Source organism: Piliocolobus tephrosceles, unplaced genomic scaffold (assembly GCF_002776525.5).
Source record: "Piliocolobus tephrosceles isolate RC106 unplaced genomic scaffold, ASM277652v3 unscaffolded_19, whole genome shotgun sequence".
Classification (NCBI taxonomy): Eukaryota; Metazoa; Chordata; class Mammalia; order Primates; family Cercopithecidae; genus Piliocolobus; species Piliocolobus tephrosceles.
Window position 1 is genome coordinate 2,943,814 of NW_022300975.1, and position 25,142 is coordinate 2,968,955.

The following is a 25,142-nucleotide window of genomic DNA, read 5'->3' on the forward strand; positions in this document are numbered from 1 at the left end:
ACTTTTCAATTCTGAGAAAATAAAGGTATCAGTGGGCCAGTGCACCCTTCAATACTGCACGTCTTCACCTCCCTTTAATCTTTTTAACAGCTACTAGCTGACCCAGATGCCCGCTTAGTTGCCTTTAGCAACCACCAGGTCCAACACACCTCAAGCCAGCTCAGAGTCAGTAGCCGCCTCTCCTCGGTCTTCCAGAGGCCGAGGGAGGAGAGACAGCGGGGAGTGGGGCGCGAACGCCACGCCTCCATGAGGGGCGGTGCTGCTTCCCGACCACCATTTCCGCAGAGGCAGGGCAAGAGGCGGGCCACGGGCGACGTCATTCAGAAAAGCCGCCCTGATTGGAGGGAAGGAGGAGGAGTCTAGTTTCCCTGGTGACGGGTTGTCCGGTGGTCGCCTGGTAACCGGTCGTGGCTGTACTGGCGGCTGCAGGGCTGGCGGCTTAGGCCGCAGAGGTCTGTGGGCCTGAGCCCACGCTGCACTCTCTCCGTCCTGCGATGACTGCTGACCTGGCCGTCGTCACGACGTCGGGTTTGGAAGATGGGGTGCCTAGGTCCCGTGGCGAAGGGACCGGGGAAGTGGTCGTGGAGCGGGGGCCCGGCGCGGCCTACCACATGTTCGTGGTGATGGAGGACTTGGTGGAGAAGCTGAAGCTGCTCCGCTACGAGGAGGAGTTCCCCCGGAAGAGCAACCTGAAGGCCCCGTCCAGGTGGGTGCCGGTGTCCCCAAGCGGCTGGGTGCCTGCTAGCCTCCAGGGAGATGCCCTCCGTGGTCCTGCTGGGAACCAATTCCGTGAGAGCGGGTTAGCAATTCCTTGCCTGCGTCTTCCTAGCCAGGGAAGGGCACTTCACTCCAAACTCCGGGGAGGTCCGTGGAGCTCACGCAGCCCTGACTTGGTATTTTTGTAGAGAGAATAAATAAGTTTTGGAACGGCGGAAAGGATTGGAAGACAGCTTCCCTGTTTTTTGTTGTTGTTGTTGTTGTTTTTTAACACACACACATTACCACAAAACACAAAGTATATTTTCTGATTATAAAGATAAAACAAATACTCATTGTAGAAAACTCAGAAAAACACAAGAAAATGTCTAGAAAAATTATAAAACCGCCCAAAATCTCGTCTCCAGAGAGGAATGCCATTATCACTTAAGGCTTTTTTTCTAGTTTGGGGTTTTTTTGTGGTTGTTGTTTAAGACCCTGTTTATACAACTGGGGACCGTGGGTGCTTACAACCCTGTTAAGGAGCACTTTAAATGCGGCTAGTACATTTGTTAACTACTTGCTGTGGTTTAAAAGACTTCTGCCTTTGCAATAACCATACTCTCAGAAACTGAGAAGTGGAAAAGACGAATGACAACTATTGAATTGTCCCCTATCATAGAACCTAAAGTTCTATCTACCCTTGTTCCAGTGGGGGAGAAGTCCAACATATCCTGAAAGCAATGCCATTACTTGCTGAGGGTAGTGGTCGGCTAGGACCTTCTCCTCAAATCACTGTAGCTTAGCCAGATAAATCAGTTTTATAGCTTTTCTTTCACTTTAATACTTACATTTATTTTATTCCATAAAAGGCAATCAATACTAAGAATCTATAGTACTTAATGTCTACAGCCAGGCTCAAATAATTTCCCTTGATAGTTTAAATCTCATTCCACTGCTCTCTTCCAATAAATTGAATTGAAAGATATGTAGGCTTTATGTAAACTGTTCATATTAAATTAGTCCATAGTCGGAGAAAAGATAAAGGAAAAAAGTAGTGTTGCTTGATCCATGTTAGAAAAGGTAGTCCTGGGATTATTAAAGTGAATCGATCAGGATAGTATAGACAACCAACATTTCCTGTATTAATAAAAATGCATTTTTTTCCAAGTGTATTTTTCAAATGAAAAGAAAATGACCTTAAGATTCTGTTGATGTCATCTCTGTGTCTTCAGGGGTTCAGAGGATACTTGGAATCATGGATTTGTGTGGGAATATCCTAGTCTAATGATTCTCAAAGTGTGATCACCAGACCAACAGCATCAGCATCACCTGGGCACTTACTAGAACTGAAATGCCTCAGACCCTTTCCCAGGTCTATCTACCTTTTCAGTAATTATAAGGATGGGGCCTAGTGGTCTGTTTCAGTAAGTCTTCCAGATGATTCTGATGGACACTAATATTTGAGAACCACTGTCCTAGGTTTACAGTATCTATTGGTGTTCATTCCTCTGCCCTAGAGAAGTTATCTGCCAACAAGGAAAAGATGACTTTTTGGTGGGTAGCTGCTTTGAAAGGATAGTAAGCATATACCTGGAAGGACTTCAGGGCCTTTTTTCTTCCCAGCTTTCTGTTATCTGGCAGAACATTTACACTTATCCTGCAGGATAAAGTTTGGGAAACATGAAGGAGTACACAACTGATTTTTATGACAATGATTATAATAGTTGTAAATACATTGCAAACATAATAATGATAGCTACACATGAACAAGAAAAATAAGATCTTTGATTAAACTGACTTGAATGTTGTTGCTAGTGAGTTTTATTCCTATAATGTTTAGGTATCAATCATACTGATCCTCGTAGAACTGTGTTTAGTAGACCAGGGGATTAAGCAAGAGCCCACAGATGTTTTTTAGATTGGTGATGTGACATTCACAGTTTCTTAATCCAGACTACACCTTATAAACATGTAGAAAGCTTTTGAAATATACCCCATACTGGGCCTACACTCACTGAAGTTCTGATTTAATTCATTCATGAGGGAAGAAGCAATGTTTGGCCAAGTACCAGTATTTTTATTAGCTCCTCAGGTGATTGAATATGCAGCCAAGATAAAAACAAATGTTTACCATAGGTGATAGGTTAGAAAGAGTAAAAATGCATAATGAGTAATCTTTTGAGATCTCTTTTAAACTCTGAGGTTCTTCCAGATTACCATTTTCATTAATAAGGTACTAACGTATTATTACTGACACTTAAATCATTTTGGCAAAAACACTACATGCTCTGTACTCTAACATGCACTACATTTCGCAGGTGTAAGGTCTTTGATCTAATATTTTGGGTACAGTAGTAATTGCGCTAATCCTGATGATTTAAAAAATTTAATGTGAGTGCTGTGGATTACTGGAAACCTGAAAGGGTGAATTATCGAGGCCTTTTGATTTGATGGCCATTGGGGGGGAAGAAAGATTGCTGGACAGTTGTGAATTCGGCCCTATTAGTTATTATAGACTTACTTGCATTATTTCACATACACCCCCATTCCTCCTTGTTTTGAAACAGACACTATTTTGCACTGCCTACCAACCCTGGTGAACAGTTCTACATGTTTTGTACTCTTGCTGCTTGGTTGATTAATAAAGCAGGACGTCCCTTTGAGCAGCCTCAAGAATATGATGACCCTAATGCCACGATATCTAACATACTATCCGAGCTTCGGTCGTTTGTAAGTGTAAACAACCCTTCTTTCTCCATGTTCTCAAGTTATGAATTTTAACACTGATAATTTAATAACAAATGCTAGCCATTTAGATGACTCCTCTGTAAATATAATTATGAATTTATTTTCAGGTAAAACCTCCTTAAAATAGTTTGTATTATAACATTAATGTCACTTCTGAAAATGTTCAGTATATACTCTTTGTTAGCCCAAAGTTATATATACATTATATATATATATAAAATCTTGATATATCTGAGAGGTAAATTTTGCAATGGTTAATTCTTGATGTAAAAAATGATAATTAAAAATTATACCCTACAAAGTCAAAACACTTTATATTCTGAAAGGGAACTTGTACTTAAGACCATGAGAGCAGTTGTGCTTTTTCATTTCTGACTTTTCCTGGGCAGGCAGTAAGATATTTTTGGCACAAATGTTATTAATTTTTGACAAGTGAATCATTCTGTCCTTAACATAGTTATTTAAATAGTTTTACTGGTTTCTTTTCACTCTAATAAGATCAATAATTTGTTCTGCTGCTATGATGTTACTGCCTTTTAATTTGATACATTTAACAATAAAAATCTTTATTTTCAGTATTTTTATGTATCAATAGATTACAAAGACTTGAAATGGAATTCTATGAAGCAATGTAATTATAGTTATTGTAAATCATTTGAAAGAAAAGTGATACATCCATTCAGCAGTTCTTTGCTTAAATTTTGACATTTGGAGTATAACTGACAAATAATACCCTGTTTTTTCTTTTGTTTTTCAGGGGAGAACTGCAGATTTTCCTCCTTCAAAATTAAAGTCAGGTTATGGAGAACATGTATGCTATGTTCTTGATTGCTTAGCTGAAGAAGCATTGAAATATATTGGTTTCACCTGGAAAAGGTAAAAAATTACCCAACCTGATAGTAGTAATTTTATGTGCATAGCATTTTCCTCTGAGGGTGCAGAGCTATTTAATTGAACATAAAAGAATTATTAACTTTTGACTATTTTAAATTGAAAATGCCACAGATAATTAAGAAAAGCCAGTATAGACAAAATTTGAATGTCTGATGTCTTCAAAACTAATTCTGATGTGTTACATATTATTGTGCCCCTTCCCTGTTCAAATATGTAATTATTGAAGGTTTAACTGTGACTGTATATCTTTGTAAATTCTGGACATTTTTTTTAAAGTCTCTTGTATATGTGTTTACACACATAAGCATAATATATACACAGAGGGAACTGATAGCTATAGATTTAAGGAAAAAATGGAAATTAATATAGTACTTTCAGTGGGATTTTCTCCTTTGCTAGTAGTTACTGGGCAAGAATAATACTGAAGAAACTACCTGGCACTCTTCTAGACGTTGTTCATTGCTTTTGTGTTCAACCTGACAGTGCTTTGTTTATTTCTATTATATTTATCCTATGGTACAAAATTGTTCTTTACTATTCTGATATTCTTGCTAGAAATCATGAAATCTTCACAAGTACTCTGTTAGCATAATGCTTGGTCTATCTTAGATGTTTTAATAGATATTGAGCATATAGATGAAATAGAACATTTGGAAACTCAATTTATAGAGATTATAATTAGAAAACATAAATTTTATGCTCTGCAGTTTGGGATTTTTAATAGGTTAGAATGTAGAAGGCACTATTCCGGTAAAATATGAGTAAGCAGTGTTTTTTTTTTTTTTTATTAGAACTAACTTCTGTAGAAAGATGTGTATATATATATATACACATATATATATAAAATTCCCTGTTAACATTTTAATGTATATTCAATTATATTCCTTTAGGTATAATCTCCCTATTAAGTTTAATAACTTCCTTGAATTAGGTTATCATTGGGATGAGCCATATGAAATTACTCGTATTCATCTATTTTTAAACTAAAAAAATGGCAATTTCATATGCTTCAATCCAAACATTATTATTTAGTACAATATAAAGAATGACTACATGGTGCATAATACTTTATTAAATTTCAAGAGAAAATAAGTTATGAGATGTGCTGCTGTATTTAGCATTTTAAAAAACTACTAAATTCATAGCCTAATATATTCTAAATTCACCAGAAGTTGTGGTGTAATATCTCAAACACTATTCTATTTTGCACTTCCTTTGTTTCTCAGCACATCTTATTCCTGGCCTATGTATTGTAATTTGGATAATTTATTTTTTAGTTTTGTTTTTAATTGACACATAACTGTGCAAATTTTGGAGTACAATGTGATGTTTTGATACATGTGTACAATATACAATGATCAAATTAGTGAAATTAACATATTCATCATTTCAAACGTTTATCATTTTATTGTGGTGAGAACATTCCAAATCTCTTTGAGCTATTTTCAAATATATATTATTAATTAATATATAATATTGTTAACTGTAGTCACCCTACTGTGCATTGGAGCACTAGAACTTATTCCTTCTAACTGTAACTTTGTACTCACCCACTTTGACCAACTTCTCCCCATCCTCCATTCCCCCTACCCTTCCCATCCTATGGTAACCACTATTATACTCTCTACTTCTATATTTATCTTTCTGTACCTGGCTTGTTTCACTTGACATAATGTCCTCCATGCTTATACAGATTGCTACAAATGACAGAATTTCATTCTCTTTTATGATTGAATAGTATTCCACTCTGAAAATATACCACATCTTCTTTTTCTATTCAACCTTTTATGGATACTTAGGTTGGATTCCATATCTTGAGTATTGTGAATAGTGCTGCAATAAACATGGGAGTGCAGATATCTCTAACATACCGATTACATTTCTTTTAGATATATAATCAGTAGTGGAATTGTTGGATAATTGAGTAGTGCTATTTTAGTTTTCTTGAGGCACCTCCATAGTGTTTGCCATAGTGTCTGTACTAATAATTTACATACCCACCAACAGTGTTAAAGGGTACCCCCTTCTCCATATCCTCATCAGCCTTGGTTATTTTGAGGGGTGAGGGATTGGGTAATCCCCATTCTAACTGGGTGAGATGATACCTCATTGTGGTTTTGATTTGCATTTTCCTGATGATTAGTGATGTCGAGCATTTTTGCATATATCTGTTGGCTATTTCTATAGTACTTTTTGAGAAATGTCTATTAAGATCTTTTGCCCATTTTAAAAATTGGACTAGTTTTTGTTGTTGTTTTGCTATTGAGTTGCTTGAGTTTCTTATACATACTGGATGTTAACTTCTTGTCAGATGGGTGGTTTGCAAATATTTTCTCCCATTCTGTGGGCTGTCTCTTCACTCTTTTGATTGTTTCCTTAAGTTTGATGTAATCGTGTTTGTCTATTTTTGCTTTTATTGCCTGTGGTTTTGAGGTCTTATTCAAAAAATTCTTGCCCAGACCAAAGTCTTGAAGTGTTTTCTCCCACATTTCCTATAGTTTCAGTTTCAGATTGTATATTTAAGTCTTTAATCCATTTTGAGTTGGTTTTTATAAGTGGTTAGAGGTAGGAGTCTAGTTTCATTCTTTTGCATGTAGATATCCAGTTTTCCCATTACTGTTTATTTTTCTTTTTTTGTTTTTTAGCATCATTTATTGAAGAGACTGTGACTTGGATAACTTATAAGGACTATGTTTAAATGAGGAATAAAAGGAGGGAGCTGAAAAGTAGTCAACATTAGAGAATATATCAGCTATGTAACATGTAAATGAGATAGACATTACATATAGATGAATTTTTTATATCTCTAAATGTCAAAATGAATCCTGGAAGAACATGGCCTTTGAGATACTTTCTAATTAATGAAAAATTAGGAAATTTATTATTTAAGATGATTAATTTAGTTCACAGTATTTTGCATAATAGTAAATGTTGATTTCTGTATTCTGTTAACATGATTGAGGCGTGGGTTTTCATTTTTTACAACAGGGTTTCACTCTGTCGCCCAGGCTGGAATGAACCTCTGCCTGCTGGGCTCAAGCGATCCTCCCACCTCAGCCTCCCGCATAGCTGGGACTACAGGTGCACACCACCACTCCCAGCCAATTTTTAATTTTTTTTGTCAAGACGGGGTTTCGCCATGTTGCCCAGGCTGGTCTCAAACTGCTGGTCTCAGGCAGTCCACCCGCCTTGGCCTCCCAAAGTGCTGAGATTATAGATGTGAGCCATCACACCCAGCCAGGTAGAAGTTTTTAATACAGGTTTTCTCTCTAGCTTTGTTACTGGATAAAAAAAGGAAAAAAAAATAAGTTTTCATAAATAAGCCCAAATACATTTGAGTACTTTTAATATAGGAAATGTGTCATTAATCTTGATGAATACATGATTTTTCAAAGTTTAATGTTAGGACCACTAATTACATTTTGGAAATAAGAAGGGAGCTGGAATCCTCCCTTTTTTTTTTTTTTTTTTTTTTTTTTTTTTTGCTCTGTCGCCCGGGCTGGAGTGCAGTGGCCGGATCTCAGTTCACTGCAAGCTCCGCCTCCCGGGTTTACGCCATTCTCCTGCCTCAACCTCCCGAGTAGCTGGGACTACAGGTGCCCGCCACCTCGCCTGGCTAGATTTTTGTATTTTTTAGTAGAGAAAGGGTTTCACCATGTTAGCCAGGATGGTCTTGATCTCCTGACCTCGTGATCCGCCCGTCTTGGCCTCCCAAAGTGCTGGGATTATAGGCTTGAGCCACCGCGCCCGGCCTGGAATCCTTCTTATTACCTATGTTAAAATAAACTTCACGTTGATCAAAGGTGTAAATGTGAAAAGTAAAACTATAGAAGTATTAAAAGACCAGAGGAGTATAGGGGTTGTAGTATGACAGAAAGCCTCAAATATATGATGTTAAAGCTAGGGTCTATGCAAGAAAAGGTTACCAACTCTATCTAATAAGAACTGTAACAATCTTGAATAGCCAAGATTATAAGTAATACACTAGGGGAATAATTTTTGAAAGGTTAGCCAAAACATTAATTTTCTTAATATACAAAAAGCCAAAAAATAAAGGGTATAAATAGACATTTCACCACAAAAGAAGTGCAAATAACCAATTAAAATATGAAAAGATGTTCACTTTCATGCCAAAGAAATGCAGTTAAAACAAGAATGAGATTTTTTTCACGTGGTTGATGTGCTAAAATTAAAGTTTGTATTATTTATCATATTGGTGAATATATGGAAATGGAGTCACTCTCCTTCAGTATTGTTTGGAGTCTAAATTAGGGTAACATTTTGGAAGCCAATTTTGGCAGTGTATAGCAAAACAATAACATGTACAAAGTTGTTTACCCAGCTATTTCACTTGAACAAATTTATTCTGAGCCGTATGTGTAATGATAAATGTACAAAGATGATCTTTGCAATATTGTCTAGCAAAATAATTAGAAGCCTCCACGTTCAGTCATAGGCTGCCAGTTACATTAATTATGGTACTGATTGTTCAATGAAATACAGTGCAGCTATGTAAAACATAATGAGAAATACATATGTATTTAAATATGGTGTATTGGTGAGAAGCATTAAATTGGGTAACACCATGCATAGTATCATCTCATTTTTTTATAAATTTGAAGATAACCACTTTTGCTTTTTACATAGAAAGTTTTAGGAAAAATACATGAAACATGTAACAGTGATTATGGAAGTGGAGTGAAAAAGGACAAAACCTGGCATAGAAGAGATAATATTTGCATTATGATTCTTTGTCTTACTAAATATTAAACTTACCATCTCATGTTTAACCTTATTATTTTAGGCCAATATACCCAGTAGAAGAATTAGAAGAAACTGTTGCAGAAGATGATGCAGAATTAACATTAAATAAAGTGGATGAAGAATTTGTGGTATGTGTGTAGCTGAACTTTCTGTTCATTTTCACCTTTCGGCCACTTTCCATTCTCTTAATTTCCCCCAGACTTCCATTATCTGGAATATATTTTATTTCATTGTTTCTAAAGAAGAAAAGCTTTTAAATACAGTGCTGAGTATCATCATTTAGACTTTTGATTAAGTTAATGTTTGTATTCTCTAATGATTGAGGTCTGAATTTTAGCAGAGGTTCTTAAACTCTTCAGGGAAATATATACCACTAGTTATATGAGTAAATACTTTAATAACAACCCTTCATGATGTTAAATAGACTGTGACTAATAAATAATTTAAAACAGAACAAAAGAATTTAGGATTAATAAATTCTGCTTTATACGCATACCATTTATTTCTAAGGAATTCCTTTATTCATCTACAATTAGGATGAATAGGAATTTTTTTAATGCTTTTAAATAATCAACATTATTTAAGTTGTTTGGCAGAATCTGCGCCTTTTTATATGTTTTATATGCCATCCATAGTGTGCAGCTAAAGATGACAGAGACAAAAGAACTTTTTCTCAAGATAGTTCTCAGAACTTGAATTAGATTGACCCTGGTATTTAGGGAGTATACATGTGATTTGAAGCAGAAATGGTGGGGAAAAAAACAACTTTATAGTATACAGCTGACCCTTGAGCAATGTGGCGGTTATGGGCATCAGCCCCTACACAGTTGAAAATCCACATATAACTTTGGACTCCCAAAAACTTTACCAATAGCCTACTGTTGACTTGAAGCCTTACCAATAACATAAACAGTTAACACATATTTTGTATATGTATTATATATTGTATTCTTACACTAAAAGTAAGCTAGAGAAAAGAAAATGTTACTAAGTAAGCCATAAGGGAGAGAAAACATATATACTATTAAGTGGAGGTGGATAATCATAAAGGTATCTTCCCTGTCTTCATATTGAGTAGCCTAAGGAAGAAGAGCAAGAGGAAGGGTTGGTCTTGCTGTCTCAGGGGTGGCAGAGATGAAAGAAAATTTGTGTTTAAGTGGACCCATGCAGTTCAAACCCTTGTTGTTCAAGGGTCAACTATATTTTGCTGTCATAAATCAACTAAAATTTTTGGGTAATTTTTAAAATCAATAGATAATTAGTTTAACATAAGTAATTGAAATTTGGCATTGAAGTTAGTATAGTATTTAAGTTAGTATATGCTATGGAGGTTTTAATCACTGCAAAATTTTAATAGCAAATACTGAAAAATAACCATTAAATAGATTAGATGCTATCTGAATAAAATATTATAAAGCCATTTGTATTAGTCCATTTTGTGTTGCTATGAAGGAATACTTGAGACGCTGGGTAAGTTATAAAGAAAAGAAGTTTATTTTGGCTCACAGTTTTGCAGACCATACCAGAAGTGTAGCACCAGCATCTGCTTCTGGTGAGGGCCTCAGGAAGCTTACAACCATGGTAAGACAAAGTGGGAGCAGGCATCTCACATGGCCAGAGAAGGAGCAGAGGAAGGGAGAAGGACCAGAGACAAAGGAGGGGACATATATATCCAAACTATATCACCATTAAAAATTGTTGGGTGGGCATGCTGGCTCATACCTGTAATCCTAGCACTTCGAGAAGCAGTGGGAGGATTGCTTCAGGCCAGGAGTTTGAGACCAACCTGGGCAATGTAATGAGTCCTCATCTCTACCAAAAAGAAAAAAGAAAAAAATGCCAGGCATGGTGATGCATGCTTGTAGTCCTAACTACTCAGGAGGCTGAGGTGGGAAGATCGCTTGAGCCCAGGAGTTTTAAAGTGCAGTAAGCCATGATCATGCCACTCCACTACAGCCTGAGTGACAGAGCAAGACCCTGTCTCTACAAAAAAAATGTTTACAAAGTTTACAAAGAAAAATACAAAGTTATTGACATGGGAATGTAACTTATACTATATGCTATAAAATTAACTGAGAGGATTCCAAACTTTATGTTGTTATAACATTACGTAAAATATGGTAAAAATAAATATATTAGCATTCATTATATATGGGTAGGAGAATTATGAATGATTGTTTTCTATGCTTTGTATTTTTAAGGTTTTAACATGTATTTTTAATAGCAATGTAAATAAACCTTATTTAAACAATATATGTAAAAAAAGATGACTGTTATTTACAGAAGGAAAAAGACCATTGTAAAACTTGTCAATATGAAAGATACTTTTTAATGTGATGAATTTTGAAAGTCAAGACAAAGATATGTTCATTCATTCTGCATATACTTACTGAGCACTTGTTATGTAGCAGGCAGTGGGCAAGGCCCTGGTTGTGTAGCATGTGCCAAAGCTTTGAAGGCAGGAAGAAGCTTAGCATCATCAAGGAACTAAGAGAAAACTACTATGGCCAGAGCTCCTACGTGAGGGAGAGGGTGGCGTAAGATTAACTGGGAAGATAGACCGAGTTCAGATTGTTTTGGGCATGAAAAGTAGTTTAGACTTTATTCTTTGTGTAACAGATCTTTCCATTCAAGCTCAGAAATTAAGTACTCATATATTCCCAGTTGTTCACCTTATTTATTCCCTCATCTTCTTAATAACTATTTAATAGTTATAAATAATTTATGAACTGATACCTGGTTCTAGTACATTAATATTTAACTTTAAAGGCATATAGCTAAAAACTGCTAGTCTGGGGAATAAAGAAAAACCCACTAGTCAGAAGAAAAATATCTGCAAGGGCAGAAACTATGTGTAATTTTTCTTATTGTTGTGTGTCCAGCGTATTGTGCAGGGCCTGGTGCATAGTACATACTCATTAAATATTTGACCATAAAATCAAACTGTCAACACATCGTTGTGTAACATTTAGAAACTATAGCTCATTTTAAAGCTGGGAACCCTTTAAAGTTCAAGGCACCATTATTGGGGGTGTGAATTTAGAGAAATATACTGGAAAGCAGCCTCTTCACACATTTCTTCCCAGCCATGAGGTGAAGACCTTCTACTATCGTAAGAGTAAACTGAAGGCCTTCCTCAAAGGGGTTGGCCCTGAGGCTCTTCATTCCCTTGCATCATGTCTCTTTAATTTCTTTTCTTCTTTATTGTCATCATATTATTCTAAGGAGCCCTCTGTTACTTCTACTCTTCTCTTTAAGGAGGACTGGGTCACCACCAGGAAGCCTTTTGATGGTGGGATATTACATGATTCTGTTGTCTGAGTTTGTGGCATTGCTCAAGGATGGTGAAGGTTGGCCAGGTGCGGTGGCTCACACCTGTAATTCCAGTACTTTGGGAGGCTGGGGTGGGCAGATCACTTGAGGGTAGGAGTTTGAGATTAGCCTGGCTAACGTGACAAAACCCCATCTCTACAAAAATACCAAAATTAGCCAGGCGTGGTGGTGTGTGCTTGTAGTCCCAGCTACTTGGGAGGCTGAGGCAAGAGAATTGTTTGAACCGGGAGTTGGAGATTGCAGTTAACCAAGACTGCACCACTGTACTCCAGCCTAGGCAACAGAGTAAGACTCTTGTCTCAAAAAAAAAAAAAAGATTATTTCTCACAGTCAAAGTTCTGCTATAATCATCTAGAAACTAGAAATCTTTAATTTTGGATTGCCCATATCAAGCTAGGACACATTAATAATTATTTGTATAAATATGTTGGGGTCATAACACAAAATATTCCCACGTATTGTACATGATCATATCCATAGTAATTGGCAGTCAGAATTAAGAAGGCATATTAGGCTAATAGTAGGAAATTTTTGACTGCCTTCTGACTTACTGAAATTAGAATCCTCATGTATTCTAATAGCTTAACAAAACAATTTTCTAAGCCTGTTTACATTTGAATTCCTCTTAAATGCTCTCTTAATAATACTTAGTAACTTAATCCTTTTTCTATGAATTAGTTTGGATTTTTCAGAGGAATAGAACCAATAGGATGTACACACACACACACACACACACACACACACACACACGTATAGAAAAAGACTAAGGAATTGGCTCACATGGTTATGGAGGCTGAGAAGTCCCAAGATCCACAGTTATCAAGCTGGAGACCCAGAAGAGCTGATGGTAGTTCCAGTTTGAGTCTGAAGGCCTGAGGACCAGGAGAGCTGAGCTGATAGTTTGTTTCAGTCTGAGTCAGAAGGCAAGAGAAGACTAATGTCTTCAGTGACAATGAGGCAAAGATGATAAATTCTCTTTCTCAGCTTTTTTGTTCTATTCAGCCCTTCAGTGGATTGAATAAAGCCCATGCGCATTGGTGATGACAATCTGCTTTACTCAGTCTACTGATTCAATTATTTATTGCATCCAGAAACACCCTCACAGACACACTCTGAATAATGTTTAACCAACACCAAGGCACCTTGTGGCTCAGTCAAATTGACACATAAAATTAACTGTTAAAAGTCGACCCCATGTCACCTTACCACCCATATACATCTTCTTAAACCATAATCTTCAAATAAAGACCATACATAGCATGGTTATAATTTCATCTAATAGAATATAACTGCTCTGCATACAACAGATATTGCTCTAATTCCTTCTCCAGAAGAGGAGATAAAGTCCATAAGTGATATCTACTCTTCTCCCTGATATCACTTAAATATTACAAAAGTAACAATACTTAAATACTATGATATAAAGTCAGTACATCTATGTTACATGATAAGGGAATAAGAGTAAAGAAAACAAAAACACATACAGATATATTCATAACAATTAGGAAATATTCATGACAATCACAATTCTTATTTCTGTAACTGGTCACATGCTTGTAGTTGTTTTCATAACTAACATTTTTCACTACCTATTCTGTATTCCCCTTGCCTTCAGTAAGCACCTCAGCTGGTTATAGTTCTTTACCTGGTGGGGTGACTCAGATCTTTATTGCTGAAGTGTCTGAGCCATTAAGTAGACCTGCCTGGATTTGGTTCTTGTAGTTTTCTGTTGATTTTTAGTCACAGGGCATGATAATACCATGCCTTAAAAGATCTCCTGTATTTTAGAATACTCTTCCTTCCATTTTGGAGTAGTCCAGTGTCCTGTTAATAGGATCAGTCATGCCAGCCAATACAGTAATTGCCTTCTTTGCCATGTTGATTCAGAGGTATGAGGAGCCCAAAGTGGCCAGGTGGCAGTCTTAATTTCTGTTCAATCAAATCATTGTTGTATCTTCTGGTTGAAGAATTCTTCCTTTTGGAACTAAGACCGCTAAGCCAGCAAAGCATAAGATGATGGGAACAGGAAGCAAGAATTTTGCCAGTGGGCTACTAGGGGTAATAGCAAGTGATTCCACTCCATTTCCACCCCTTGATTCCTGGACCTGTAAATCCTGGCTGTGGGAGAAACAGCACCATATATTGGTTGTTGATTCATTCTAGTACCTAGTATTAAAACTTTTTACCTATTAGTGTTCAGTCCAGTATAGTTCAACAAGTATCTATTGATTGCCTATGTAAACAGTACTGATCAGGTTATTGTAAAACCATTATAAACTTGTCTCTTCTCCCATGGGCATTGAGTCATTGACATTTCACTCATTTACTCTGGTTGTTAAGTAGACTCTTATTAGTGCAAACACAGACTAGACTAAGCCATTTGTCAAAAGTGTATACCTCTGTTTCAGTTTTTAGATATAAAGTGATCACTTTTGTCTGCATTTCTGTTCTACTGCCCCACTCTAAAAAAAGTAAACGTGACTGGAGTGTATAGAATCTACATTTATGTTGTTTCTTATTTTATTAAAATGTTTCTGGTTCTCCAAAGTTTAGCATAGTTCTCATACCTTACCTTAGTTGTTCCAGCCCCTATAGTTTCTGAGGAGATATGGGATAGAGCCTTAGAATTTGCATTCTAAGGAATACCTAAGTGATGCTGTTACTGCTGCTCTCAGAACCACACTTGGAGAACCAGTATCTTATATATTTATAAATGGTTGAAGATAAGGATTATCTTTGAAATCTACTACAGCTTTGTACAGTTCTACATATGGAAGTGTTCACCAACTGACATTCTCTTTTTTCTTTATAAAATCATGACTTGAGGACCCAGTTCCATTGTCTTTATTATCGTGTCCTTGAGGTTGAAATATCCTTGTTAAATTTTTGTTACTTACTATGTCACTTGTCACCACAAAGACATATTAAAAAAAGGGGAGCTCATGTTTTGTCCTACATGCTCATAGAACCTGCTCAGACTCCATATTTACTGCATACTGGGGAGGGAGTTAGTTCTCAAAGGGTCACTTTCTACCCCTGCCCTCTACATCCAATTGGTCTACAGATTAGGATTAGCTTGGCACCCACCTAAACTATCCTTGGTAATAGATTTAAGTACCATGGACCAACCAGTACTGGTAACCATTATTTTATCAAGCTTGAACATACCAGAGATGAGATGTCAAAAATATGTATCAATGTGATTGGTCAGAGCAAATGAGAATATTCTCTGTCAACCTCTCATTTTTGTCCATTTCAGTCTTATTGCTCAAAAATATCCATTAACTCCTTCTATTTATATCAAATTTGCCAGCCACTTGGTTTGTTTCTTGCTCTGTTTTTATATTTATCTGTAGTTCTATAGCAATGGCTCTCTTCCTTTCCCTCCCCCCGTTTTTTTCCTTTCTTTATTGACTGCAAAAACGGTGCTATTTAAGTAGTAATACCATCAAAACCTCAAAAAACAGATGAACTGTTAATAATATTGTGCCCTACTTTATGCACACATTCATTAGGCTTTTAAATACCCTTTCCTACACTAGTCTTTATATCAAGCTTGATGTAGCCTAGTATAGCATGTAGGTGAAAACTGGAAATATATTTTTTAATTATAGTTTTTAATAATTTTTTAAAAATTTGTTTATTTTCTAAGGAAGAAGAGACAGATAATGAAGAAAACTTTATTGATCTCAATGTTTTAAAGGCCCAGACATATCACTTGGTAAGTTTCATCAGCTACATGCAGGACCAACAAGCAATCAATGTACATGTTCTGCTGGAAATTTCAATGAGGCCATTGTTTTGTATGCCGTTTGAAAAGTAGCTCTCAAAATTGCTTTCCTATATATAAAATGTTATAATTATAGCAAATGTAGAAACCCAGAGGAGTGAGTGAGGCAGCCTCCTGTCTGTATCATGGAAAATTGACACAGTGCTACTCATGCAGACTGAAAATAATTTGCCTGGTGGCATTTTTTATTATGAAAAGACGTCAAGTATTCTATTTCAAGTTATTTTCCATTTTAATAGGCCAAGATTTAATGATCTTGGTTATAGGAAAATATTTAAATTGTAGCTCTTTAAATAAAATGGATTAAGACTGGTAGGTATATAGATAAGTAATTAGACATTGCTTTAAGTCTGTTTTAATTATGAAATAACTCTAGTCTATAAAAGTACATATCCAATGAGATATTTCAGATATATATGGTATTTTTACATTCTCCATATATAATATATATTAATATATATTATATATTATAAATAATTTTTATATATTCATGTTATGAATATATTAACATATATAGTCATAATATATAAATTAATATATAAATATATATTCATAATATATATTATGTATTATATATTATATTAATATATAACATAAATATATAATATATAAATATATGTTAAATTAATTAAATAATATATAAATATATAATTTATATGTTATAGTGTATTTTATTTATTATGTAATGTTATATAATTTATATATTATATAATATGTCATATATTAATCAAGGATATATCCCTATTGTACCCTCAAAAAGTACATATGGAAAGTAATACTCTATTAGTCCTTTATTTAATTTTTCTTATCTGAATCCTCAAAACAAGTTTGGATCTAGTTTTGGTTTCATATCATGAAGATTTCCTTGACTACCCCTCCCCAGGATGATCTTTGTATTTATCATACTAATGAGGATCAGTAATACTAAGGCAGTATTGATACAGTATTGATGCATCAGTACTGCCTTGGTATTATTAATCCTCATTGATGCCTTAGTATTATTAATCCTCATTAGTTATTATTAATGATGCATATATGTGTGTGTGTTTTCTGCCCAACTTGAGATGTAATATAACATTGTGGGCAACTTGCCTGAGTGTGTGACTTAACTCTAATAGTTACTAGGATTCCAGACTTGGGCAAGTTTCCAAACTTCTTGTGCCTCATCTTAAACTGTAAATGAGATAAGAATATTACCTTTACCTTTGTCGTAGGTTTCTGAAAATTAAAAGAGTTACTACATGTAAAACACTGTAATAATATTTGTCACATAGAAAATACTCAGTACTGGCAAAAACCAAAACCACATCTTTCCTCCATATTTCCCCTTCTGAAATCTGATTTGTAAACTCCTTGGTAACATAGATAGCTATCCTTTTTAATATTCCCCATGGTGTAACACAGAAGGTACTGAATAAAGACCTCTTAAATGAAGGTATTTTTTATTGATCAATTGAAAATTATATCAGAATAATATGTTAAAATGTAAATCTAAACTCCAGTGATATCAATACCTTACATTTGCAGATCATTTTGTAGTTTTCAAGTACTTTAAAACTCATTTCTTTACTGACCTTGTGAAGTATTTGGGTGGATGTTATCTCCATTTTACAAATATAAACACTGAAATTTATAACCTTGGGACAGTTTAATCTTTTAAGAAGCTAATAAATTGCAGTACCTGAATTTAAACTGCTTCTCCAAACTCAAGTCTATTGCTTTTTCCGCTTTACCTCATAACAAGAGTTGAACAAGGTGTAGATATGTTATGATTCTTGCCTTTAGCAAGTTGTAATTAGTAATGTTGGTATTTACCTAATGTATGTGTTGATGATGACAAAGTGCTTGTCGAGTGTGTAAAGAAAAAAGTAGAGATGCACACAGTTATTCTTGGAAAGAAACTGTTGTTTGTGTTATTCATTCTTATATTGATGGTGTAAACAGAGAACTGTGAAGGCCACCTGGGATTCCTTCTGGACAAAGTAGTTTGAGTACTGAGAAGGAGCAAAGTAATTTAATGTGCTTCTGCCACTACACCAACTCCTTATTGGTCCTGATTTCAATTTTTCTTTTTTTTTTTTTTTTTTTTTTGAGACGGAGTCTCGCTCTGTCGCCCAGGCTGGAGTGCAGTGGCCAGATCTCGGCTCACTGCAAGCTCCGCCTCCCGGGTTCACGCCATTCTCCTGCCTCAGCCTCCCGAGTAGCTGGGACTACAGGCGCCCGCCATCTCGCCCGGCTAGTTTTTTGTATTTTTTTTTTAGTAGAGACGGGGTTTCACCGTGTAGACCAGGATGGTCTCGATCTCCTGACCTCGTGATCCACCCGTCTCGGCCTCCTAAAGTGCTGGGATTACAGGCTTGAGCCACCGCGCCCGGCCGCCCTGATTTCAATTTTTCATCTCAAACTACATGAGGAAGGGTTTTTCCAAATGGTGTTTTTGTAGATTATCTAAGTATTAGATTCTTTGGGCAAAAATTATATAATATAAATCCTTTAGAGCTAAGACTATGTATAGTGATATTTCCACAAGAGGAAGAAGCGTGAACACCAGGTGTTTGTGGATGGTCAACCATAGAGTACTAATGAGGCAGAAAACCCTTTCATATTTTAAAAAACCTGGCAAGCTCATGATATTGCCCACTAAAGCCATCTGCCTGAGACAGCTGTGTCTGACTACAGCTTATGATGGTTCGGGCTGCTCTTTCCCCAAGACAAAATTGCTATATAGGTTAGTATCATAGATTTAAGATTTTATGTCTCATGCAGCAGGTGGACTCATAATGCAGAGGAAATATTATTTTAGGAAAGTTGAGCATGATGAGTTCTTCACTGGAACAAAAACGATACCTACTGTCACGGAAAGTGACTTTCTAAATGAATATGTGACTGTGCAAGCCCAGCCGTGTGTGGATTGCAGCATTCCCTCCCTGTCTATAGCTTTAAGACAATAAGATGCTTCTCCAATCATTCTCTATCCTCTCACCCACCCTACTTTATTTTTCCTCACAGACCCTGGTATTGCATTACATTTATTAATTACTGATTTATTTTTTCTGTCGCAACCACTAGAATGCAAACTCCTCGAGAGCAGGAGCTTTTTCACTGCTTTTTTCACCTGTGCCTTGTGTGTAGAAGTTGCTCAATAAGCAATAATACTGTAGGAATACATGCCTGAATGTGTGCTATTTTTGCATTTATGGTTTTATAGGCAATTTTCATAGAGAAAAGAACTTATTGACAATAATTATATCCTCTTCTGTGTACCATGTGGGATAATGCAGGGAAAAATCTACCTATATTCTTTTCTTTCATTAAATAAAGTGAAGTCTAGACCCTGAAAAGCATGCTCTTTAAGTATGATCATTCCAAGAGTTGGACCTACACAAGCATATTCCTGAGATTTGCAGTAAAATGAAGTGAGAATGCAAATGAAAAAGACATGTCATAAGCAGGTTGTGTTCTCTGGATGCAAACGTAGACAGTTTGGAGTGCAAGATATTTATTAGAAATAGACACATGTGAAAGGAGGGGAGAGGAAAGTAGGACTGGGCAGAGGGAGAAGTCATGCTGCCATACAGGCCTGACAAAGATTGGCCAACCTGGTAGAGCCAAGTGTTGCCTGCTTAGCTCACCTGCTGAAGGCCAGTTGCCCTGGGAAGGACATACTCCCAGGTGAAATGGCTCTCTGCGGGAGCTGACAGCAGGAGGCTGTCTGCTAGCCACATTCTCTGAAGCTCAGCAGCAAGATCTTCCTTGAAAGAGGTCCTGGTGACCCATCTACCTAACTACCACAGCATAGTTGAAGCCTGTAACTGCTAACTTGAAGAATTTGTAAAGAGATACCATCTGCCCATTGACTAAACTTTAAACATCTGCCTAAGTCGATCATGACACAGCAGTAGTTTCATGAACACTGAAAAAGATATGTTCCTCCTACTGATGATGAATGCTTATAACAATGACATTGGTTTGTTTTGGAAGCAGTTGCTTTTGAGAACATTTATTTAAGGCTTAAAAAATATATTTAAAGTCATTCTGTGTGATTTTCCTTTCTAATTCCCTTACCCCAATTATGATTTTGCCGACAACTGTAATTAGTGAGGCATTGCTTCATCTTCCACAATTTCATTTGTAATTTAATTACTTGAATTTTGAGATAACTTTTCTTAGAAGGAAAGCATTACGAACGGATATTAGGCTTCAAGGCTAGTCCACAGAATTCCATGTTCTTTATGTCCCTCTGATTCCTGAGTGTTCTTGAAATCTGAAATTTAGCCGAAGTTACCCTAAGAGTGGCCATGAGAAAGGACACTGGTGCTGAATTAAAGTTCTGACAGTTGGACTGGGCCTGTGATGTTTAGGAGTATAGTAGACTATTCAGAGCTGTAGGGAGTGGGAGCAGGAAAGGAAGACTCTAGTGATGAGGTGGTACCAAGGTGTGCTAGTCATTTCCATTTCTAATTTGCATATGTCAATTGGGCACTGCTTGCGTGTTCACAGTGGCTATGCTGTAATTATGAGTAGTCTTTGTATCTCCATTCACCCTTGTGAAACTCAACAGAATCATGGCAACAGCCTTCTGGCAGCATAATGCAGATGTGTCATTCTCCTCCCCCAGTGAAAAAAAGAGGAGAGGGAGCCACGCACTCTCTGAATTCTATTTTTAAATGCCCATCACTTCATTTCAAAACATTTTTTCAAACATGCCATAGATACTATTCTTTCTTGAGATGCTAAATTTGAGGTTTCGGAAACCAAATCCTGAGTTACACAGTGTAAAACCAAGTATCTCAAAAGGTTTAAACACAATTGGTTTTTAATTACTTAGCAAGAAATTCGTGATACTAAGTAAGAATGAGAGACTTTTTAGCTTGAAACGCAAAAGGTGAAAGGAAGTAAAAATATGAGCTTAGAGTAAAAATGTCATTTCAGGTTTAGAGTTTCATCTAGGCAAAACTGCAGTATTGTAATCAAAGAGAGGAAGAAGATGGATCTTTTTTGGTTAATATCTTAAATACTTTAATTTTTTAAATTTTACATATGTTTTATGTTTTTATTTTAGACAAAATATCCTTACTGAGTAATCTAGGAGAAAAAACTGTTCTGTGTACAGCTTGCCCTATCAGTTGCCATTAATTTTTGATTCCTGCTTAAGGAGAATGTTTTTTCTTCTGCTTTCCTAAAACAGTTGAGTGTTAGACCTCCTATCTGTGTTATGAGAGAAGTCTATGGTTGATATTTCACAGGAGAAATTAAAATGCCACATGTTTGAGTGTGATGGGACACATTATGACTGAGTAAATGCTTTTATTTCTCTGGTAACTAACCCTTACCACCCCCATCAGTTTTACATCTGGGGGTGAATAGGAAATGTGGGCTAGAGAAAAAAGTTCTGCTTCTCACTGCTCAGTGGAGGCTCATATGGCAGTTCTTGCTGGGTGTAAAAGACACCCAATTCGAGTTTTGCTTGATCTTCAGTGTAGCTTTTCAACCCACTTTTGAAGTAAGAGAAATCCTTATTTTCTTCTTGCTTTCATTGTAGGCCTACAAAAAGTAGGAAGCAAGGACTTTTCAAGGTCCCTTCCAGATCTGAGTCCATACCTTCAAGGTAGATTCTATGGCAGAAATAGCAGCCTTAGTTGAATTCCTGACTGTGTGTCACTCGCCACATGACCATAGCAAGTTAATTAACTTCTGTGACTCTGCTTTCTTATCTGGCAATGGGACACAAATAATTCTAACCAGTCTTGTTTTGAGATTGTTAAAATCTAACCTGTGGGCAGTACCTGACATTGTGCGGGCATAGAGTATGCGCTTCATGCATTTCTTATTTTTTATAATTTTTTACCTTTCCTAGAAACTGGAATTAGTTCTCAACATTCTTATGTGCCATAGAAGACTAGAAAAAGCCCCAATCCCTCAGTACAAATGAGTCCCTAGATTGCCATCAGTATTTTTGAGTAAGATACTTACATAGGATATAAGTTATCAAGAAGCTTGCATTTCTATGTAAATTGGGAAGCCCTGGTGATGTCATGGCTTTATTTTCATAATCTGTCACATGGATTATTATTGAAGGCCCACTAGACTAAATTTGCTGTCACACAAGATCTCCCCTACAGAAATGACTCAGGGAGATCTGATGAAAAGTAATAAAATAATGATTTTTTAGGATATTATTTGAGAGCTGTCATTCTATAAATAGGTAGGTTATAGTTCCTTCCATCAACACTAGTAGCAGATATTTATTATATAATTCAATATAGTAAATGGGTACCAGACTATATACGTTTTTTTCAGTCTTCTACAACCTTGTATTTTTTAAACCCACCCATCTCTCAAATCCTCATCGCCACTTACCACTTACCCCTGGCAATGTTAGTGCTTTGAATATATGTCTGATTCATCTTTACCCAGGCCATCTATGTAGTCATTAAGACCCGTGGATGCTGGCTTTGAAACATCTCCTATATCCATCCCTTCAGCTGTCTTGCAAGGCCATGTTCTTTTCATCGCCTGTCTGGACTGTATAACGGTAATGCTCTAAATAGTCTTTGGTCTTCCTCTTTCAATCCCACCCCCACCCTTTGTCAAACTATTTTTCACCCTGCTTCTCTGTCTGACTTACTGAAACATGACTATTACAGGTCATTTTGAATTCAATAACGTTTGATGGCTTTCATTGCCTACAGGTCCATTTATATGGAGTATAGAGGAATAAAATTTTGATCTGACTTTCAAGGCCCTTAGCAATTTGATTATTGTCTACACAGCTAACCTCATTTTCTTCTACAAACCCTTTATTCCGGTTAAATGGGTGCCCTCATAGGCTTTCAAATACCTTGTGAGCATATCTGCTCCCATTCAATGCTTCTGTTTCCTATTATCTCTTTTCTAAAATACCTTCCCACTGTCTCTCTACCTGACTCAAATGTTCAAGGTTCAGCTCAAATGCTATCTCTTCTATCTCCTCAGTGACACTTCCCTTATCACTTTGCCCCATTTAGTCCCACAGCCAACCCCAAAATCTACAAAACCCCATACATCTTTATAAAACATAGCTAACATGTTTTATTCGTGAGGATTGTTGTTGTAGTCACTATACCTAGACTACAGCAGTATGTGGAACATAGTGGGCACTAAATAAATAGTTGTTGGATAAGTATTAATAAATACAGTAATTGTACCTTGCCTATAACTTCTTGGCTTCCTTTCTGGCTGGAGGACAAAATTCATATTCCTTACCCTAGATTTCAAGGTCTTTCACAATGTACTTAAGTCTTTTTTCCTCCCCAGTATTCACTTTCTTTTTGAGACGGAGTCTCGCTCTGTCCCCCCAGGCTGGAGTACAGTGGCGTGATCTCAGCTCACTGCCAGCTCCGCCTCCCAGTTTCATGCCATTCTCCTGCCTCAGCCTCCCGAGTAGCTGGGACTTACAGGCGCCCGCCACCACGCCTGGCTAATTTTTTGTATTTTTTTAGTAGAGACGGGGTTTCACCGTGTTAGCCAGGATGGTCTCGATCTCCTGACCTTGTGATCCGCCCACCTCGGCCTCCCAAAGTACCAGGAGTACAGGCATGAGCCACCGCACCCAGCCAGTATTCACCTGTTTAAGCCCCTAGACTCTTTTCTCATTTTGATCTTCACAAGTTATATTCATTCCTATTTCAGTTTTTTGGCTTATGCCGTTTTCCTCACTGAAAACACTTGGCTTGTCTCTTTTCTGCCTGTCTATATCCCATACATTCTTGCAAGGCTAAACTTAAAACTCACTATTGCATTAAAACATACTTGTCTTTCTCATTCAGACTCCTACAGCATACCACCTGTACCAGCTGGTTTTTGGAAGTTAATCAAATTTTATTTTTACCTGCTTATTGAAAAAACTTTATTCTTTTTTAAAGTAAAATATGTTCCTTGTGTTTTTAAAAAAATGAAAGAACAAAGGAGTATAAAGAAAAATGTGAAAAGTTTCCCAAATCTCAGCATCCAGATAGAAACATTGTACCCTTTTATTCATAATTAGCCCAAAGTTATGTAAGATGAGAACATTTGGAAGTGGTATCTGAATGAAGGGTATATGGAAATTTTTCGTGTAATATTGATGCAATTTTTTATAAGTCTGAAAATATACACAGAATTTAACAAAGTTGTATAGAATCGATAAAATAATACAAATATGTGGTCATGTTAGTATATGAAGCAATGCAAATCAGTGAGGAAAACTGAACTATTCAATTAAATGGTGAAGAGATAATAGGCTAATCCATTTATAGAAAAAGCTGGATTCCTCCCTCATATATTACACCCAAATTAACTCCACACGGATCACAATAACAAATAATAAGGCACAAAAATAAAACAAAAACATGAGGCCAAGTGCAGTGACTCATGCCTCTAGTCCCAGCACTTTGAGGGCCATGGTAGGTGGATCACTTGAGGCCAGAATTTCAAGACTACCTTGGCCAACATGGTGAAACCCCATCTCTACTAAAAATACAAAAATCAGCCAAGCATGGTGGTACATTCCTGTAGTCCTAGCTACTTGGGAGGTTGAGGCAGGAGAATCGCTTAAACCCTGGAGGCGGAGGCTGCAGTGAGCCGAGATCATGCCACTGCACTCCAACCTGGGTGACAGAGCGAGACCCTGTCTCAAAACAAAACAAAACACACACACTCACACACCAAACATGAGGAGAGACAAGTGTTACAGTTTGAAGTAGGCATAATTAAGCATGACAAGAAAATCAAAAACATAAAATACAAATCTGAATGTATAAATATTAAAACTTTATATTACGGGAGAGCAGAGTGGGGAACACCATAAAGTTAAAATACAAGTGACAAACTGGAGAAAAATAATTATAGCCTAGGTGACAAAGGGTTGATAGATATATGGTAAGGTGTTTTAGAG

The 25,142-nt window shown here is 36.5% G+C and overlaps 1 protein-coding gene across 1 annotated transcript in view; it reads left to right on the forward strand.

Moving 5' to 3' along the window:
- The first annotated feature begins 246 nt into the window (after nt 1-246).
- Nucleotides 247-25,142, forward strand: part of LOC113225238 (intraflagellar transport protein 57 homolog) — a 68,400-nt gene continuing 43,504 nt past the window's right edge. The window contains exons 1-5 of the mRNA XM_026456747.1: nt 247-706; nt 3,267-3,429; nt 4,205-4,323; nt 9,146-9,233; nt 16,091-16,159. Of these exons, the coding sequence (XP_026312532.1) occupies nt 495-706; nt 3,267-3,429; nt 4,205-4,323; nt 9,146-9,233; nt 16,091-16,159 (651 nt within the window). The 5' untranslated portion in view covers nt 247-494. The remainder of the gene's footprint in view (nt 707-3,266; nt 3,430-4,204; nt 4,324-9,145; nt 9,234-16,090; nt 16,160-25,142) is intronic.